The sequence below is a fragment of the Tasmannia lanceolata genome, unplaced genomic scaffold (genome assembly GCF_043159265.1).
Source record: "Tasmannia lanceolata isolate RefF3 unplaced genomic scaffold, GAP_Taslan_0.1 ptg000002l, whole genome shotgun sequence".
Lineage (NCBI taxonomy): Eukaryota > Viridiplantae > Streptophyta > Magnoliopsida > Canellales > Winteraceae > Tasmannia > Tasmannia lanceolata.
Window position 1 is genome coordinate 36477160 of NW_027518679.1, and position 18899 is coordinate 36496058.

General features: G+C 37.6%; 1 protein-coding gene across 1 annotated transcript; it reads right to left on the minus strand.

Annotated features, from left to right (window-relative positions):
* Positions 1–2455: 2455 nt before the first annotated feature.
* LOC143891238 (uncharacterized) lies at positions 2456–3229 on the minus strand. Its single transcript, XM_077395863.1, has 2 exons — positions 3050–3229; positions 2456–2899 (listed from the first exon to the last, which is right to left on the minus strand). The coding sequence occupies exons 1-2, from the start codon at positions 3227–3229 to the stop codon at positions 2456–2458; spliced, it is 624 nt and encodes a 207-aa protein (XP_077251978.1).
* Positions 3230–18899: the final 15670 nt, after the last annotated feature.

An 18899-nucleotide genomic window follows, 5' to 3' on the forward strand; every position in this document is an offset into this window, starting at 1 on the left:
AGTCTTTGACTCATATATCCTTTAGTTGGTGTTAGTGGAGTCTTTGACTCGTGTTTTTCATCTCTTTTAGAGAGTCTTTACTCATTAATCCTTTAGTTAATGTTAGTGGAGTCTTTGACTCGTATTTCTTTTCTTTTAGAGAGTCTTTGACTCATTCGTTCTTTTGTTGGATTACTAGGAAGTCTTTGACTCATTGGTTCTTCTGTTGGCGTTATTTGGGAGTCTTTGACTCATTCCTCCTCTAAGTTGTAGTATTAGAGAGTCTCTGACTCATTTGTTCCCCTCTTTAGTGTTGTTAGTTCGGAGTTTCTCCTTTAGAGTTGTTGATTACTTCGCTTTTGATTAGAGGCTAACTCAGTCTTATTAGAGCTTTGCTTGCTTGGGATCTTGGATCGTTTTCTCTCTTCTTGGGACGCTATCTTTCTTGTTGTGGTTTGTCTCTTTGAGACGCTAGTTGCTTATTCGGGGTTTCCCCTTTTGCTTTAGGGCTTTGCCCTAGTTTATGGTGTTACTTGCGTGTTCCCTTTAAGATTGAAAATATTTTAAGGTCCTGAGCATTGGAAAAGCTTTAAAATCCAAAAAAAATTAGAAATTTAAAACTCAAAAAACATTTGAAAACATCAAAAACCTTAAAAAAAAATCTAAAGTGTTGAGTGTTTTCTTTTATAAGCGTAGTTTGAGAGTTCGTTTCGAACTACGTTGGCTTGATCCTCTTCCACGAGGTACGTAGTGCAGCTTGGGATCCACATCCCAAGTCCAGCCAAACCTTTAAAAATAAAAATTTTAAATCTTTCAAAGTTACAAAAATATTCAAACCATTTTCAAAAAGATCTTCCTCTAGAGTTAGGAGTATGTCCTAGCTGTTTAGGTTGTGTTCTAGAGTTAGGAGTTTGTCTTGATTTGTATTGATATGGTATGTCCTGTCGTGTGAGTGTCCCTAGAGTTAGGAGGCCTCGAGCCGATCGGTTGGACATTTAGTCGAACCGATGGCTAGACTAGGCATATAGTCAGCCCGTGGTTTTCATTAGGTTGCACAGCCTAGTTACACATAGGATTGTAGGAACCACCTGCATTAGCCTAAGGCTAATCAACTTGCATTAGTTAGGGCATATAGGGTGTCCTAAAATCCACAATTCACTGGAATTTTAATAATCATACAAGAAGCTTTAATAACTGGTTCGGTCTTTTAGATCGAGTCTAGGATAGAGGGCTAGATGTCTTAGGCATCATAATTTAGAATAGGGCATCGAACTACGTGGGCTCCGATTCTTCCCGAGGCCGGGATACGTAGCGCAGCTAGGATGGATGGCCATTCTGGTCCGAGTCCAGTCCTGCATTAGAGTTAGGACTTGTCTTGTCCCGTCATACATAGCATAGATTTGTGTCTCATGTTTTGATATGTTTTCTTACTTTCTTGTACTGATACTATACCTTTGGTTGTAGCTTGCATGTGCGTGTCCACCAGAAACTTAGACACCCATTAGGCATGTCACTCATAACCTAGCTTTGCTTAGGTGACACATTTTTCATTTCATTTTACGTGTTTATTTCTCCATTCTCAGGAAATGCATGCTTAGGTAGACGATTCCTGAGGATTGTTCCCATTTCACATGATTTTTACTCAAACTTCTTTGGAATTAATGAAAATGGCATAAGAGACCAAGTGCTTGCACTCGGGCGAATTGGGGGTGCTCTCAGACCTTCCCCATTCGTAACCAGGCACGAACCCATATATATTTCTGGTTATCCATTGCACAGAGGATTTGATTTTAGGGTTCCATGGCCTATCCATGGATGGCGACTCTGAGTTTATTTTGGGTATGTCTCGGTTTCGAACCTCGGTTCCGAATCAAGACATATCCCTTTCTTTTTATATCGCCACTCGTGCTATGCAATGAGGGTGGCATCCGTTTTGAGAGTTCCTTGGCAGAGCTCTCCTTCACACGTGGATGATCCAGAGAGAGGATGGTGTGGGGACCTGTCCCCTCACCTTCCGCACTCGTCCTCTCCGGATCGGGGTCCACAACTTGATAAACATGCTTAAAGCCTCATCTTTGCTAGTTAACAAATAAACGTAGCAAAATCGAGTACAATCATCTACAAACGTGATGCAGTACTTCTTTCTACCTCTACTTTGCACAAACTTTAAATCACATAGATCACTATGGATTAGTTGTAGAGGTTCAGATTTCCTTTTAATTGAATTGAAAGGTTTCTTAGCAAACTTAGCTTCAACACAAGTCTCACAATTGTATCCGGCATTCAAATCAAATCTTGGAATTAGCCCTAAGTTGGCTATCTTTTCCTAGTTACATAATTTACATGTCATAATCTACCATGCCATAGAAAAGGAGATACAACCATGTAAACTGAATTTTTGTCTTTATTGATAATAGAATTTGGGTACATAAAGTTGTTCTTTACATCAATAACAGCCACATTGGCTTTGAACAAATCACCACATAAGTACCCCTTCCCCACGTACTTCCCCCTTAGAGAGTACAAATTTGTCAGATTCAAATACAATTTTGAACCCCTTCTTGACAAGTATGGGGCCAAAAATTAGATTCTTCCTTATTTCTGGAACATGAAACACATTCTTCAAGGTAAGCTCCTTTCCAGAAGTAAACTTCAGGACCACGCTTCCCTTTCCAACAATATTTTCTGAAGCAGAGTTCGCCATGTAAAGCGTCTCTCCTTCTTCAGCCTCTTCATAGGATGAGAACAAGTGTTTATGGACACAAATGTGATTTGTGGCACCAGTATCAACAAACCAATCCTTGGTGTTAGACACCAAGCATACTTCTGACATCACCACAGAAGCAAACTTCTCATCATCTTCTTGCTTAGTCATATTTGCTTGTTTGGCTTCTTTGTCTTTGCTTGTTTCAGGCGCTTTCTGCAATCTTTAGCCCGGTGGCCAGGCTTGTTGCAGACGTAACAATTGCCTTGGAACTTCTTCTTCTGTTCCTTTTGTTTCCCTTTCTCTTGGTCAAGCCTCTTCCTCTTTCCATCATTTTTGGGTTTGGGAAGATTCAACAATGTTTGCCTTTGGTTCTTTACAAGGGTTTGTTGCCCTCCTATTGTCTTCTTCGATTCTCAATTGAAGAATGAGATCTTCTAGATTCATCTCCTTACGCTTGTGCTTCAAGTGATTCTTGAAGTCTAACCAAGCAGGTGGCAGCTTCTCAATCACAACCGCCACTTGAAATGACTTACTCAAAGTCATTTTCTCAACATGGATGTCATGAAATGATTTGCAAATCTTGAAGTTGACTAATGACTTATTTTGAATCAACCATCTTGAAGTCCAGAAATTTGGCAACGATATGCTTCTTTGTGCCAGCATCCTCGGTTTTGTATTTCTTCTCCAATGACTCCCACAATTGCTTGGCTGTTTCAAAACTGCTATAAACAGCATATAAATTGTTAGCTAAACAATTGAGAATGTAGTTACGATAAAGGAAATCACCATGTTTCCAAGCCTCCAACGCCGCAAGCGCTGTGACATCATGCTTATTAGAAGACAATATCAAGCCAACCTCCGACAAAAACTTCACAAGGTTCAGAGTGGTCAGATAGAAGTACATTTTCTGTTGCCACTGTTTGAACCCAACACCAGTAAATTTTTCTGGCTTCTCATTTGGTGGATTTGGCATCACCACACGAGGAATGGTTTGTGGAACCATACCTTCAACAGCAAAACCAAAAGGCATAAAGCCTGTATTGGTAAAACCAATTCTGGGTCCAAAAGCAGTGCGGCTTGAACCCTCGCCACCATTTGTGGTCTCGGTACAAAGACCCGCAGCATTAGTTGCATTGTTATCAGGCGTTCCATTTTTGTTGATCGGATTGACCACTGGAGCATTTCCATCATTTGCAATGTCTTCTCCGACATTCAAGTTCTGGATATCGGGGAAAACATTAAAGATTCCTGCCATTTCGATTCTCCTATAAACCCAACAAACTGTTAGAACAAAATCGCTTTAAGAATGTTGTAATCACACTATTTGTTGTAAACTAATGATAGAATTGGAATGTATAGAAAAATTGTTAGTAAGATATAAGTATTATTAATAAAACTGAAACTTGTTCCACAACTTGGAACAAAAGAGTAAGAGTACTGTGTATATAAACAAAGTAACAAACTTGCAAGAAATCAAATAAGGAAGTGAGGTACGGTTTACCAAATCTCCTTAAAGCGATTTGTTCCTGCCTATGGTGCTTTGTAGATAATGAACAATGCTTCCCAAGATACAAGACTTCTAACCAGGCTTGATTAGCACTATCAAACTTGGACGTGATCGAAATTTACTTGGATCAACACACTCAGAGAAAACACTTGAAAATTTTTGATTTGATATCAAAAGGATGATCAAAAGATAATTTTCTTTCAGAGAATAACTTTTTTTGTAGAAGAAAAATTGTGTCTTTGATGAGAAATTCGTTTGCTATTTATAGAAAATGAATGGACATATCTTTTCACCAAAAAATTGTTAGAATTTGTAACTGTTAGGAAATGAATGGAGATTTTGTAACTGTCAGGAAATAAATAAAGAATTTGTAACTGTCAGGAAATAATGGACATGAGCCATTAAACCACTTTAAGTTACAATAGTCGAAATTTTAGAATTTGTAACTGTCAGGAAATAATGGACATGAGCCATTAAACCACTTTAAGTTACAACATATACTACAATAATCGGTTGTGTGAATTCGGAATGTGAAATCAGGTTTGATGGATTCCCCCCTTCGTAATGAGTCCATCGGATCCGAAGGGGGTCTGAACGAAGAAGATATGAATTTTTTAAGTTTTGGAGAAATCGGTTTAAAATTTGAAATTCTTGCGAAAAGCCCAGCCCGCACTTCAGACGCCAGATTAAGGAAGTTCGTGCACCCGAAGGGCTATTCGGACGTCTGATTCGGGTGCCCGAACATAAGCAAAACCGAAACCAGAGAGTTGGTTTTCCTTTGAAAGTTTTCAAGGATGCCTAAAGGGGTTTTCGAAGGGGGTGTTCGGAAGTCCGGAGGTTCAGTTTAGGCGTCCAAACTTGCTAGAATTTGTGAAGTCGTTTTGGAATTCTGGACTTCGGGATTTATTGTTTTTGCCTACTTCCTATGGCCCTTAATTGATAAAAGATGATCTGTATGGACTAGGTGATTGACTCTTTGTGTGGACTTAAGATAAAGAACATTCGGAATTGAAGTACGTAATAATGTACTACTTTGGGTGTTTCTTTAACCCTACTTATTTCAAACCGATGTTGCCATTGAGATTTTGTATATGTATTATGTAATGTACCTATATGACTTCCGAAACTGTTTGGGTCTAGCATGCCTATCTTTCACTCAACAGCTCTTTGTTTATTGTACCTTCATTGCTTGGTTTGTGTTATTAGTAAAGCTAACCTTTGAATTTTTGGATAATATCTGTTATGAACCTCTTTGTTGTTATCTGGACCTTTGGAACTATTTTTTATGGACTTTGGATTTACCTTCTATTTTTAGACACTTTTGTGGAGGCTTGGGTTATTTTTGATACCCGCCATGGGAGTAGTACATTGGACTTCTGATATCCGCCATGGTGGTAGTACATTGGAACTTCTGGCCCGTCAATGGAATAAAACGCTGGCCCTATCGACTTGTATCTGAACTTTGAGGAGGTAGTTCCAACACCGTGAACGATCGATGTAAGAAATAATGTATATTATGAACTGGGCCAATGATTCCTAAGTGGATTTGTATTATGGACGCCTTTTGGCTTTGACCACTATTTTGATACTGATTAGTCTAGTTGCACCTTCTTATTCAATATTCTGTTTTGATATGCACCTTTCATTATTGTTATGCCCTTTATTTCTGTTTGAGACTTCAGTATTCAGTTCTGACCTTATCTATTTGACCCTTATTAAGCCTTGGCATGCTTAGACCTACATTTAGAGTAGTGCTTTATTATGTACTGAGCTATTCAGTTGACTGTGGTTTATAATATTCTCAAACTTTGATCCTCGTGAAGGGAACAAGGTGATGGACACTTAACTTCTAGACCAATTTAACTTGGAAATTAGTTTACTGCTTTGAATTAGTAGAATGTGAGTATTAAAGAATAAATGTATAAAACTACGTTTACGTTTATTTTAATTTGGCTTTGGGAAGTGTTGAGATATGGATTTGATTACGTTAAATTCAGATATTAAGACTTCGATATTCTTAGAACGTGGAATTACCAAGAATGCTTTAGTTATTGCTTTGTAGCTTTGTATGCTTGTAGGGATTTATCTTTGCAGGTGTACAGCGTTGTCATTGCCAACGCCATGGGTATAGTTTCGGGCATGACAACTGGCATAAATAGTAATCCACAATCTCTCTTGCTGAGAGTCATCACCAACTCTCCACAGAGCCAGAGAGGACGGGCTGGTGCGGAAGCGGCGCGGGCCGACGTGAGCCCACATGGAACTCAAATTGGATATTTCTAATTTTGTTGGAGTCTTAGATTAAAGAAGTTTATTATTTTATTTAGGAACTTAATTTTAGTAGTTCGGAGTCTTGTGTTAATTAGTTTCTAATTTGGGGGAAAATAAAAAGAGTATGTGGTTAGCGAATAAAATTTCCTTTAGAGTAGTTTAGTTTTTTGGTTTTGGAAAGAGGTGTGATCGTTTGAGTATGATTAGTGTCTCCCTTTATTTATATGCAGACAAGAGAAAAATGTTAAAGGCAGAGAGACATAGCGTGTGAGTGTGTAACCGTGTGTATGAGTAGAGAAAAACGTGAACTGTTGTTGGTTTGTTAATTTAATATTGAAGTGAAAAACTCTCTCTCTCTCTCTCTCTCTCTCTCTCTCTCTCTCTCTCTCTCTCTCTGTGTGTGCCATTATCAAAACAAGGGAATGCTAATGCCATTTCACTATCTATATACTTGCATCTTAATTTAGTATAAACCCAAAACCGACTAAATTGTGTACATATTTTGTCATTTTATAAACCCTCATCCATTAGACTATGTTTTATTGTTTATAAAACTTAAATCCCAATTACTCTACCCTTTTTTAAATTCCTAAAATTTCCCTACTGAGGCCCTGTTTCCATTGCGAGGAAAAAAAAAATTTAGGAAAATTTTATAATTCCATAATTTAGAGGAAAATGATACGTTTATGGCTTATTTAGAAGGATATCCTTATAAATTGAAGGTCCCTTTAAATACAACTTGAACAGGGTACGAAGTTCAAGTTACTTTTTTTCTTGTATAATCAAGAAAAGAAAAGCAGGAAATTTTGGAAAAAAAAAAAAAGAAAATTTCCAAAATTTTCTAAAATATTCCTTCAATAATGATTAGTAAACTTGGAAGTCTTTAATTATTTAGGGAACTAGGCAGACAGTCTAGGAAGTATGTGTCGGAATCAAAGGTAACATACAATTTTTTGGGTCCCACATGGGGAAATGTATATGAAATTGAGACAATTGGTCTTGTTGAGCATCGTGAGGCAACCCACATGGTCTTGGTCCCAATAGGACATCTCATGCATAAGAAAAAAGATTATATAAATCAATGGTTTAGCTTTTATTGGAGGTGCCCTAACTGAGTCCTGATGGATCAAGGGCCTAAAATATTGGGGCCCAATAACCGTCTGTTAAGGAGAATAATTGTCCCGGTTTAGCTCACAAACACCTTTCCCTTATAATAATGATCGAGATTGTTTTACCTTCATTGTGATTAATTGCATAGTCTGAAATCAGCCTTTTACATTTTTGTGAAGGGTTTAGATGAATCTCAATAAAAACATGTTTTTTTAATTTCATCTCTTCACATAGAAGCAGAGGCTGATATTCCATATGAATCGTCAACAGATCCACTTCCAATCGGATCCACCTATGTCTCTTTCACGACCCATTCAAATCCCTTATCGGTCGGATCGGATTCGGAGTGCTCTTCGGATCCTAATTACCGTGTTTTGGTCACGATCCATTTCAAATCAACCATCCATCGGAGTGTTCTAGTAGGTCCTACTAACATTGTGCTCAGTTAGATTTCTTAGAAAAACGTTAGGGAGAGGGTAAGTGCGCTCTTCAGTGGGGATGGCACAGTGGGTGAGGAACTTAGGGTCAATGGTTATAGAAGGAAGAGAAGAGGGTGACTTGTGACTTGAGAGAGGTGAATGAAAATACTGAAAATAAGAATAGTTTGAAAAAATGCATGACTTATTTTCACTAAAATACCCTTGAAGAATTACTCAACGTTATAATACATCAAAAGGTAGTTTTGTAAAATAGTACGATAAATTCGGATTTCAAACGTTCCCATATGAAAAAATTTCGGATCCTATGGTAAGGATCCTAAGGTGTCCATGGATCCTAATAATGTATCAAGATCCTGTTCTTCTAGTTTATCAATGATTCTCATAAATCAGCAGAACTTCTCATATATATATATATATATATATATATATATATACAACTATTTTGATGAAAATAATATTTACATCATGTATTATTTTTTAAATTTATTTTATCAAATACTACTGCCTAGATTTCTTGAGTCTAATATTCATGAGTAATCATTTGAATATAATCTCTCGAAATTGGAGCTGTGAATTTCATGTTGAGTATCAACATAACACATGCATAAAAGATAAAATGAAGAGTTCACTAATCTTGCTTTCTTGGATTGATTACAATTAGCCCTAACATAGAAAGCGATAAGAATAGAAATCCTAACTAATAAATATAGTTTAGTTGCTAATCTATCTAAACTAATATAGTTTAGTTGTTAATCTATCTAAACTAATAGAAATCCAAAATTATACGTTATGATGTATTGGTTTGTATAGCTATCTCTATGGCACATCAACAAGTAATGCCTTCTCAAGCATCAGTCTTCATCAACTAGCACTCGACAACAACACCAATCACCATCATCATGGTTTCTTCATCAGCGTGCATTAAATCCGAAGATTTGATAGTGTGCATCAAATTGATGGTTTCTAATTATATTTTAAAAAATTTCATTGTAATCAAATTTATGTCAATTTCCAATCAACATTCGTTTGAGGTGGCATGTTAGAATATTTGAGATCTTACCATTGGATCATCTTAGTAGTAGATTAAGTTAGTAACCTAGCTAAATTGGGGATGGATTAGGATAATCTTCTTTGATTGTTAATTATCTTTATCTTTTTTTTTCTTTACCCCCTGAGTGCTTTATATAAGCACTGTTAGAGTTAATTTCAAATCATTAAAATTAGTGAACTTTCTCTAGTTTATCATGGTACCAAAGTAGGACAATCTGACTCAGCACTGCATGATTGGTTGTACACCTGGCACTGCACCTATCATCTATATACTCGTTGCTCCTCCCCAACATCACTCCACTTTTTCTTCTTCCGGTTTTGATTTTCTTTTCCTTCCATTGGATTTGAGACCTGTGTTTATGTTTGAAGTCCCAATAGGCAACACGAGAGGAGGGGTGAATTGGGAAATTAAAAAAATTTCCCCTAGTTAAGTGCAATGTTAAGATTAATTTTCACAATTAACACTTATGAATCTAATCCTTGTTCAAATAACAATGATAATGAAAATAAGGTTTAGATTTTACCAATCACCATGAGAAGGAGAATAAGAGAATAAGAGACAATGCAATCATGTATAGTGGTTCGGTCCCAACTGGACTTACTCCACTACCCAAGTACTTTATCTTTCCTTGGGATTTTCTTTCACTATTTGAGATTCTGCACGCCGAAACAATCAACTCCTTCAAGGGACAAACCCCCTTTATACAAACCTCCTCCAAGGAATAATCCATCTTCGCAAAAGCACCTCCAAGGAAATCACTCCTCTTGGCAAACCGTCTCCAAGGTAGTGATCCCTCTTCACAAACCCACCTCTAAGGAAATCACTCATCTTCGCAAACCGCCTCTAAGGTAGTGATCTCTCTTCGCAGACCGCCTCAAAGGGAAAAGTTTCTCTTCGCGAATACAATGAATAATGGAAGAAGTTTAAGCTCTCAAAAGCCTCTAAGTAGGCAAATAGCACAATAAAGCTCACTACAAACTCTCTCTCAAAGATAAGCAAGAAAATCCTAAATCCAACACTTTTGGATGAAGTCAAAATCAAAGCACAAGTGTTTGGGGAGAGGTTTGAAACCCAAAAATGATAACAAAATAGATTTGTGGGTTTTAGGCTATTTCAAAATATTTTCATCAAGTTAAAATGGAGGTTGGATCTCCTTTTTATAGCCTTTTGAAAGGATATAGCCGTTGGAGGGTAAAACCATAAAAACTGGGTCCTTTTTAAAATAGTGCATAAAACCCAACGGCTAGTTTTCCAGAGAGGGGTGGTCGACAGGGGTGCTGTGTTCGCCCGCACCTCATCGGGCATCCTTTTATATTTTCAAATTCTTTACCGTCGCGGTCGACCGAGCCTATCGCGGTCGCCCATCTAGGGCTTTCTGGTCAGATGTTCAAAAATGATTTTTAATCGTCGCGGTCGACCAGGCCTATCGCGGTCGCCCGCCGAATGGTTTCTGACCAGTCTGTATTTCTCCTCTTAAAAGTTCCGGTCAACCGAGGTGTAGGGTCGGTCGACAGCCGATTGCAAAAACTATGTATTTCGTTTGTTTTTCCTGGGTTTCTTTTGTAATCCTTTTGGGTTCTCTCTTGGACATTAAAAATACACTTTTAGGGGGTCCAAGAGAGTGTGCCTTGATAGAAAAAATATCAAAAGTGTTAGAGATACAACCTATAATCGGATTTTCCAACTCTTGAGTCTTCTCTTGAACATGATCTTCAATGTGTTCCGTTTGATGCTTGACTTGGTTGAAATCTTCGATTCTTCACTCCTTCTTGCAGGATCTTCCATCAAATGACATTTCTAGCTTGCTCCCATCAAGATTGAGTCGCTTCGTGTAGTCTCCACATGGATCTCCAAGTCATGCATTGTGTTGTGTGATGTAATGTAATGTACTGTCCTTCTTCTGTTTCAACATAACACTCAAGGCCACTTATTAGTCCTAATAACCTAATCAATTTGTGTTTGTTAATAATCAAAACATTAGTGAAAGTATGAGGAGCCCTTGGGAGAAGCCTTGGGCTTACATTCTCTCCCTTTATTATGATGACAAACTCAAACTGATTAGAAGGCAGGAGGATAAAAAACTTAGGCAAATGAAGACTAATATCTTCCCCCTAAGTATATGCATATGTATAATTCAACAATATAATGTAGATATGCATATGACACAAGGACTGCTAATCAATTCAAAAATGTTCTCCCCCTTTTGGCATTATCCAAAAAGGGCAGTTTTTAACTAATTTATAGCTCAAATAAGAGGTGAAATATGGAAGGGGTATAACAAATACCCCGATATATCTATAGACATATTAGATATAACATTTTAGTGTTGTCTATAGGCTTTATAATGAGAAAGAGTAAAAGAACGATCAAGGCAATGCATGAAATGCAGTTTTTTTTATTTGTTTGTTGTTATTTGTCTCTTGAGAGTGAATTATCATTCAAAATCCTTGAGAGACACATGAAGCATGTTTTAATGTGACATACAAGAACCATATGCGCCATGCTCATGTAAATTGCCAGCCATTTAGGTGAAGTAAGTGGGTCATATGGCTTGACAATTGCCCCATACTGTAGCATGATTTTTCAAGGATCAAAATATCTTGGTTTTAAAAATTTGCAAGTGAATGGTCATCCTATATGAAGTGTGATTGGGTCATCTAGACAAAGTAAAGCTTTAAGAATCACTCGTGGGGCTTATGTTTCCCTTGAATATAACAGTGAAAGTATGTCTTAGGGAATAGAAATACTCAGAATGCTTGAGTAAAACTCTTGAGCTTCAATTATGTACTTTTATGCTAAAGATTTCCCTGATGAAATACAGACAAGTCTCTTCCTGAGCAAGGATATGCTTAGATCTACTATATAATTTTTGAGTTCACCATGTGCTTCCCATTAGAGTTTTGACATTTGATACGCTTTGAGTAGAATTCCTGAGTTTTCAATTGAAGGAGTCGTTATAGAATGTGATTCGATATGGATGTGAAAGCTCCCCATGACTGTGATATTCTCCCCCTGTCTCTATGCACTAGTTATAAGAAAGATATCACTGGTTTGATGGTTTCGGATGCCAGCCTTAAGGCCAAAGTTGTTAGATACATTAATTAAAGTGATTGTGTCGTTCCTTCATAAGAAGGCTTGAGCACCCATTGAATGACTTTTAGTTTTAGTTTGACATCCTTAACCGATCATTTTGATTCATCAGGAGAGTGTTACCATTTTATACAGATGAATGAATCAGACATAGGATATAGAAATATGGGCATTGACTGATATAGGTACATGGATACATAGATAGTGAAACAAAATGAGAGTACACATCCATAACACAGAAAGAAGCATGTATATATATATATATATATATATATATATATATATATGAAGCTCCATATACATATCCAATGATGGGAGACACAGTCCCTCTTCCCATCATACCTAAATCCTACAGAGCTCAATAGATGGGTGTGAGAGTCTAGTGCTTCTCATAACCACTACAAATACCAGGACAGATGAACTCCGAGTCTAATCCAACCAAAATAAAGAAAGCCCATATGGGCAACATCCCAAACTATCCACGTATATGCCAAACAAGGCATCATTATCCACAACCAAAATGAAACTGAAGCCCGTCTTGGGCATGATCATCCAACAATAAAGCCCACACTGGGCAAGAACAACATCTATGAAAGGAAACATATAAACCTACAACCAAAAGCCCATACAGGGCAAGAGAAGACCGAAAAGAACTAGATGACCTAGCAGCAACATAGTATACCATCTCTGGCATAACATCTACAGTATGTCTGCTACCAAAAAGATGCTGGTACATCCGAGGAGGGGGCTGATCACGGCGTGGAGTCCTGGTGTAGGATCGAACAGATCGACTCCCCGAAATGGTCTGCAACAGCTCAGCATGCTCCTGAGCTCTGGCTCTCCTATCAGCAGCTAGTACCTCCATCAGCTGAGAATAATCTATGGCTCTCTGACTCTCGGCAGTCACGAAGCTAGTGGTGAGGTTCTCTAGTCGAGTCCTCAAGACGCCCATATCCCTCCTCATATGATCCATGATGTCTAGTAGTAGGGATCTCATGTTGCTCAGCTTGAGCATGCTCCTGTGTCTCTCTCATGGCCTCTTCCTCTGCCTCTCTCAATGCCTCATTGATTTCATCTTCTAGTACGACACTAGGACCAACTCCACTGCTACCGTCCCGTAGGGTCACCCTGATTCCCATTTGAATTATGGTGGTAGCATTAAGAACTGGGTATGGCTTCCTAGAGAAGGCATTAGTCAAATCTACTTTATGATACCTAAGCAACTTTGCAATGAGCATCTCATAGGGCAGTCCTCCCTGGCCTTTCTTTATAGCCTCATCTATATATCCTAGAATAATATATCCGAGGTTTAACTTAATTTTCTTGATGATGTAGTGGATCATGAGGGCTTCAAAAGGTTTCACAGCATCAAAGTTTCCTTCTTGAGATGAAGTTGTAGGCAACAACCTTATGAATCACTCTAGCCTAATGATTCATTTTACTGGCCTGGATATTCGGTTTCTCTCCTGTAGGTGGGTCGGTTCCCAATGTCTCATAAACTTCATTTCCTGTAAAATATTTTTCAATATCGTCTTTTCCCCAAAAGAAAATCCTCCTTCCTTCATTAGGAACATTGATATAGTTGCAAAATTGTGACAAATTTAAACCAAATTCGGTTTCAACATAGGTGTTCATCACAACTCCCCCATGTGCTACAACAAGATTTGCATAAAAATATTTCACTAACTCAGGGTAAACTAACAACTTATGCGGCAGAAAAATTACCATCCTTAAAATGTGAAAAGATTAACAAGATCGTAGTCCTTGAAGTCGGTGAGAATCACTTTCCTTCCGGAGATAACGGGTCTATCCATGATTGCCTTGAATCTATCATTTGCTTGCTTGGTAAAGAAGTGTTCGTTGGGGAATACCTCTTCCTCTTGCTCAACCCTAGCTCTGTTTCCCTTTTGAGGGAGTGTCTTCCTTGAAGATGCCATTCTAGGGTTAGGGTTTTGAAGAAGGAAATGAAGAGAAAGGAAGGGATTTGGATTTGGGTGAGAATGGAGTGGGAAGAGAAGAAAGAAAGATGAAATCTAAGGATTAAAGAGAGAAAACGTGGAGAGGATGAGGAGAGTGTAGAAGAGAACGTTTAACAAATAAACTATGGAAGAAATGAGAAATGGAAGAGGGGGAATGGATTGAACTTACTTAATCACCCTAATCTTGAAGTTTCTTGCACAAATATGGATTTGTAAGGGAAGAACAAGCAAAACCATAGGAGAAAATCACACGACGGAAGGTGAAAAATGATTCGCGGAAGGTCTTTAAAAAGCAGTTTTCGACACCCGCGGTCGCCCGCCATTGGGTCGATCAACCTCCGCATATAACTTGGATCTTTTTATGCTTGCGATTTTAACCTACCGCGGTCGACCGCCAACCCCCTGTTTTCAAATTATTTTTCAAGGGATTTTGTGGTCTATTCATTTTTCTCCTATTTTTCCTTTCTTTATGGGATTGTAATGAGCTTGAAAGTTTGTCTCATAGGTCATGTGAGGATGTCTAAAAATTTATTTCTAATTTTCTTCCATTTTAGCTCGAGCAGTTGGAGTGACATAAATTTCCTTTGAAGTTCTATGTAGATGTTCTTGGTTAGTTTTTGCTAGATGTAGTGTGTGAAACATGTTTGACCTATGTCTAGCAAAGTATCGACATGTTAAGCTCTCTATTTGTGGATGCTAAGTGCATAGTGGTGTGATTTTGCACTTAGAGGGATTTTTCAGAAAGATGTTCCATATGGCATAATAAAAGTCTAAAATACATGTTTTCTTTGTTTCTTCATAGACTATATAACTTGTATATGATGTAGTCATTCAAGCTTCATGAACATAGATACATTCCATTGAGAGTATATGACTATATCCATCTAGGTTAAAAAATAGAGAGATATGCCAGTTATGCTCATGTGATCTAGATACTATGATAAACACATAGGAATGAGGTATCTAGATTAAATGTACATAATATTACCACTAAGCACAACCCCTAAGATTAACACATTCAATGAATATTTTGAATAGAGGACTTTGAAACCCAAATTACCTTGGTTCCAATCAAGTTTGTTCTTGGGAGTGCATCTTTTCATATCCAAACAAACTTGTTTGACCTTACAAGCCTAAATTTGCACTTAGATTTGTAATGTCCAACTCTACCACAATAATAGCATGAATGGTTATAAGTAGAGGGATGATATGAACTACAAGAGTAACTATAATTACATATATTCTTATTTTCTTCTTATAGCTGGATATTTTCTAGCCTAATCTTTTCCTTTTCTAACTTTATCTCTTCTAGTTTATCTTCTAGATATTCAATTTCTTGAGATGAGTTAGTTCTTAACTCTTCTTCATCTTTTTTCAGTATTTAATTTTTTTGTTAAGTTCATGGTTTGCATTCAGGAGACCTTTGTTTAACTCAAGTAATTTAATCTCTTTTGTCTTGAGTTCATCCAAATTTTCTTCTAAGGTCTTAATTTTGCAAATCATGGAGTCAATGGACTTTTTAATCAACAATTCCTTTTTGTTTCTTTCAATTAACTCCTTATTATGCTTTAAATATTTGGCTTTGAATTGCTCACTTTCTTGTACATCAATCTTAGTTAAAGTGAGACAACCTTGCAAGTGTTGAGTTATCATAATGTTCTTTAACCTTATAACAAAATTCCTTAGCACTTTTACATGATGATACAATATCATAAACATTAGTGCTTAAGGCACAACACAATGCAATTAGATCTTTTGAATGCAAAATGAATTGTTTGGTGTCTTTTTCAGTGAACTTTGAGTGTTAGGGTGACTAACTCCATTTTCTATGGTTTGCCACACACCAAACTCTAGACTTTTAAGATGAGTCATCATACCGATCGACCATGATCCATAATCCGAACCATCAAACATAGGAAGTCCAGATTCAATTGGTTGCCTTGGATCTTTTTTTCTTGAAGGTTTTCAATAAAAGCCTATGTAAGAGCCTTTAGCTCTGATACAAATTGAAATCCTAATAGGCAACACAAGAGGGGGTGAATTGGGTAATTAAAAAAATTTGCCCTATTTAACTGCAATGTTAAGATTAATTTTCACAATTAATACTTATGAATCTAATCCTTGTTTAAATAACAATGATAATGAAAATAGGGTTTAGATTTTACCAATCACCATGAGAAGGAGAAGAAGAGAATAGGAGACGACGCAATCATGTATAGTGGTTCCGTCCTAACCGGACCTACTCCACTACCCAAGTACTTGGTCTTTCCTTGGGATTTTCTTTCACTATTTGAGATTCTGCACGCCGAATCTCCGGGCTTTACAATCAACTCCTTCAAGGGACAAACCTCATTTATACAAACCGCCTCGAAGGAACAATCCCTCTTTGCAAAACCGCCTCCAAGGAAATTAGTCATCTTCGCAAACCGCCTCCAAGGTAGTGATCCCTCTTTGCAAAGCCGCCTCCAACGAAATCACTCATCTTCGCAAACTGCCTCCAAGGTAGTGATCCCTCTTCGTAAACCGCCTCAAGCGGAAAAGTTTCCCTTTACGAATACAATGAATAATGGAAGAAGTTTCAACTCTCAAAAGCCTCTATGTAAGCAAAGAGCACAATAAAGCTCACTACAAACTCTCTCTCTCACAAAAGATAAGCAAGAAAATCCTAAATCCAACACTTTTGGATGAAGTCAAAATCAAGGCAAAAGTGTTTGAGGAGAGGTTTGAAACCTAAAAATGATAACCAAATAGATTTGTGGGTTTTAGGCTATTTCGTGGGTTTTAGGCTATTTCAAAATATTTTCATCAAGTTAAAATGGAGTTGTATCTCCTTTTATAGCCTTTGAAAGGATATAGCAATCGGAGGGTAAAACCGTAAAACCTGGGTCCTTTTTAAAACAGTGCAGGAAACCCAACGGCTAGTTTTTCAGAGAGGGGCGGTCGCCCGCGCCTCATCTAGCTCCCTTTTATATTTTCAAATTCTTTACCGTCGTAGTCGATCGAGCCTATCGCGGTCGCCCGACGAGGGCTTTCTGGTCAGATGTTTAAAAATAATTTTTAATCATCACGGTCGACCGGGCCTGTCACGGTCGCCCGCCGAATGGTTTCTGACCAGTTTGTATTTCCCCTCTTAAAAGTTCCGGTCGATAGTGGTGTAGGGTCGGTCAACCGCCGATTGCAAAAACTATGTTTTTCATTTGTTTTTTTGGGTTTCTTTTGTAATCCTTTTGGGTTCTCTCTTGGACATTACAAATACACTTTTGGGGGGTCCAAGAGAGTGTGCCTTGATAGAAAAAACATCAAAAGTGTTAGAGATACAACCTATAATCGGATTTTCCAACTCTTGAGTCTTCTCTTAAACATGATCTTCAATGTGTTCCGTTTGATGCTTGACTTGGTTGAGATCTTCGATTCTTCACTTCGTCTTGCAGGATCTTCCATCAAATGACATTTTGAGCTTTCTCCCATCAAGATTGAGTCGCTTCATGTAGTGTCCACATGGATCTCCAAGTCATGCATTGTGTCGTGTAATGTACTGTCCTTTTTCTGTTTCAACACAACACTCAAGGCCACTTATTAGTCCTAGTAACCTAATCAATTTGTGTTTGTTAATCATCAAAACATGGGTGAAAGTATGAGGAGCCCTTGGGAGAACCCTTGGGCTTACAATGTTCTATAATTTGATGTGTTCTATGTTAACTATATATGTAATCATTTCCAATTTGTTGGATCTATTTTATGTAGTTTTCTGCTCCATTTGTGGGGCATGATCTACTAGAAATTTTCCCTTTTGGATCAGTCTTCTTAGTCTCTAGGGTTTTGTTTACCGCAATTGTGTTAGTTTCGTTGAAGCAAACTTTCAAGAGATTGGAGTCTAGCATTTTCAGATTGGAAATCGCTCGATTGTGAGAAGAGATAGAATAAAAGGGATATGGTTTTACATGGCTCCTGGCCTCGACTCGACTCAGGCAAGCATACACACACTGTCAATGCCAACATAATCACTGATTCCGAAAGACTTTTCTCAGTCTTCGACTGCATCTCCATCTGCTCCACCTCCGACACCACTCTCTATCCAACTGCTTATCACACAATATGTTACATTTTGATGATCATGAGTGCCTTCAACGCTTATGGTCTCATCTCCTGTTTTAGCATTGTGAAGAGAAATGATAGAGAATGCAAAAGGGAAAATACCAAAATAAAGGACTTTCTGTACATCCATTTAAAGAGAGAAGAGGGGTATTTATAGGAGTGTACACATTTTTCAATAATGGCAATTGAGATGCCATCTCAAAAAAAAAAAAGGCATTTAACACCATTAAGAAGAGAACGCTTAGTTCTCTCGAGTTTCATAAGTGCAACCCCCCCCCTCTTTGCAACTCGTATCTCTTTAAACCTTCTTTTATTTGCCTTCGCAAAATACTCAAACATTCTCTCATTTTGATCGACATGCCAGTATTTTCTTTTTATGAAGCTAGATAATGAGCATTTTTGTTTCTTATCACACACTTCCAAAGGTTACTCACAACACAATCTTATTGGTGTTTTGAATACTAAGAAAGTTTCCCATCTCAAGCTATCTATTAATAATGCCAACCCCATTTATTCCTGTTTCATATTATCATTGTTAAAACTCCTCATTTTAAGTATATGAACTCTATTTTTAGGAACTGTCCAAAAGTTTTGTAGTATCTCCGAAATTTGTCATCAAAATCTTCAGCCACTAGTCATTGATCTCTTTCCTACTCGTCTTCATCTCTCG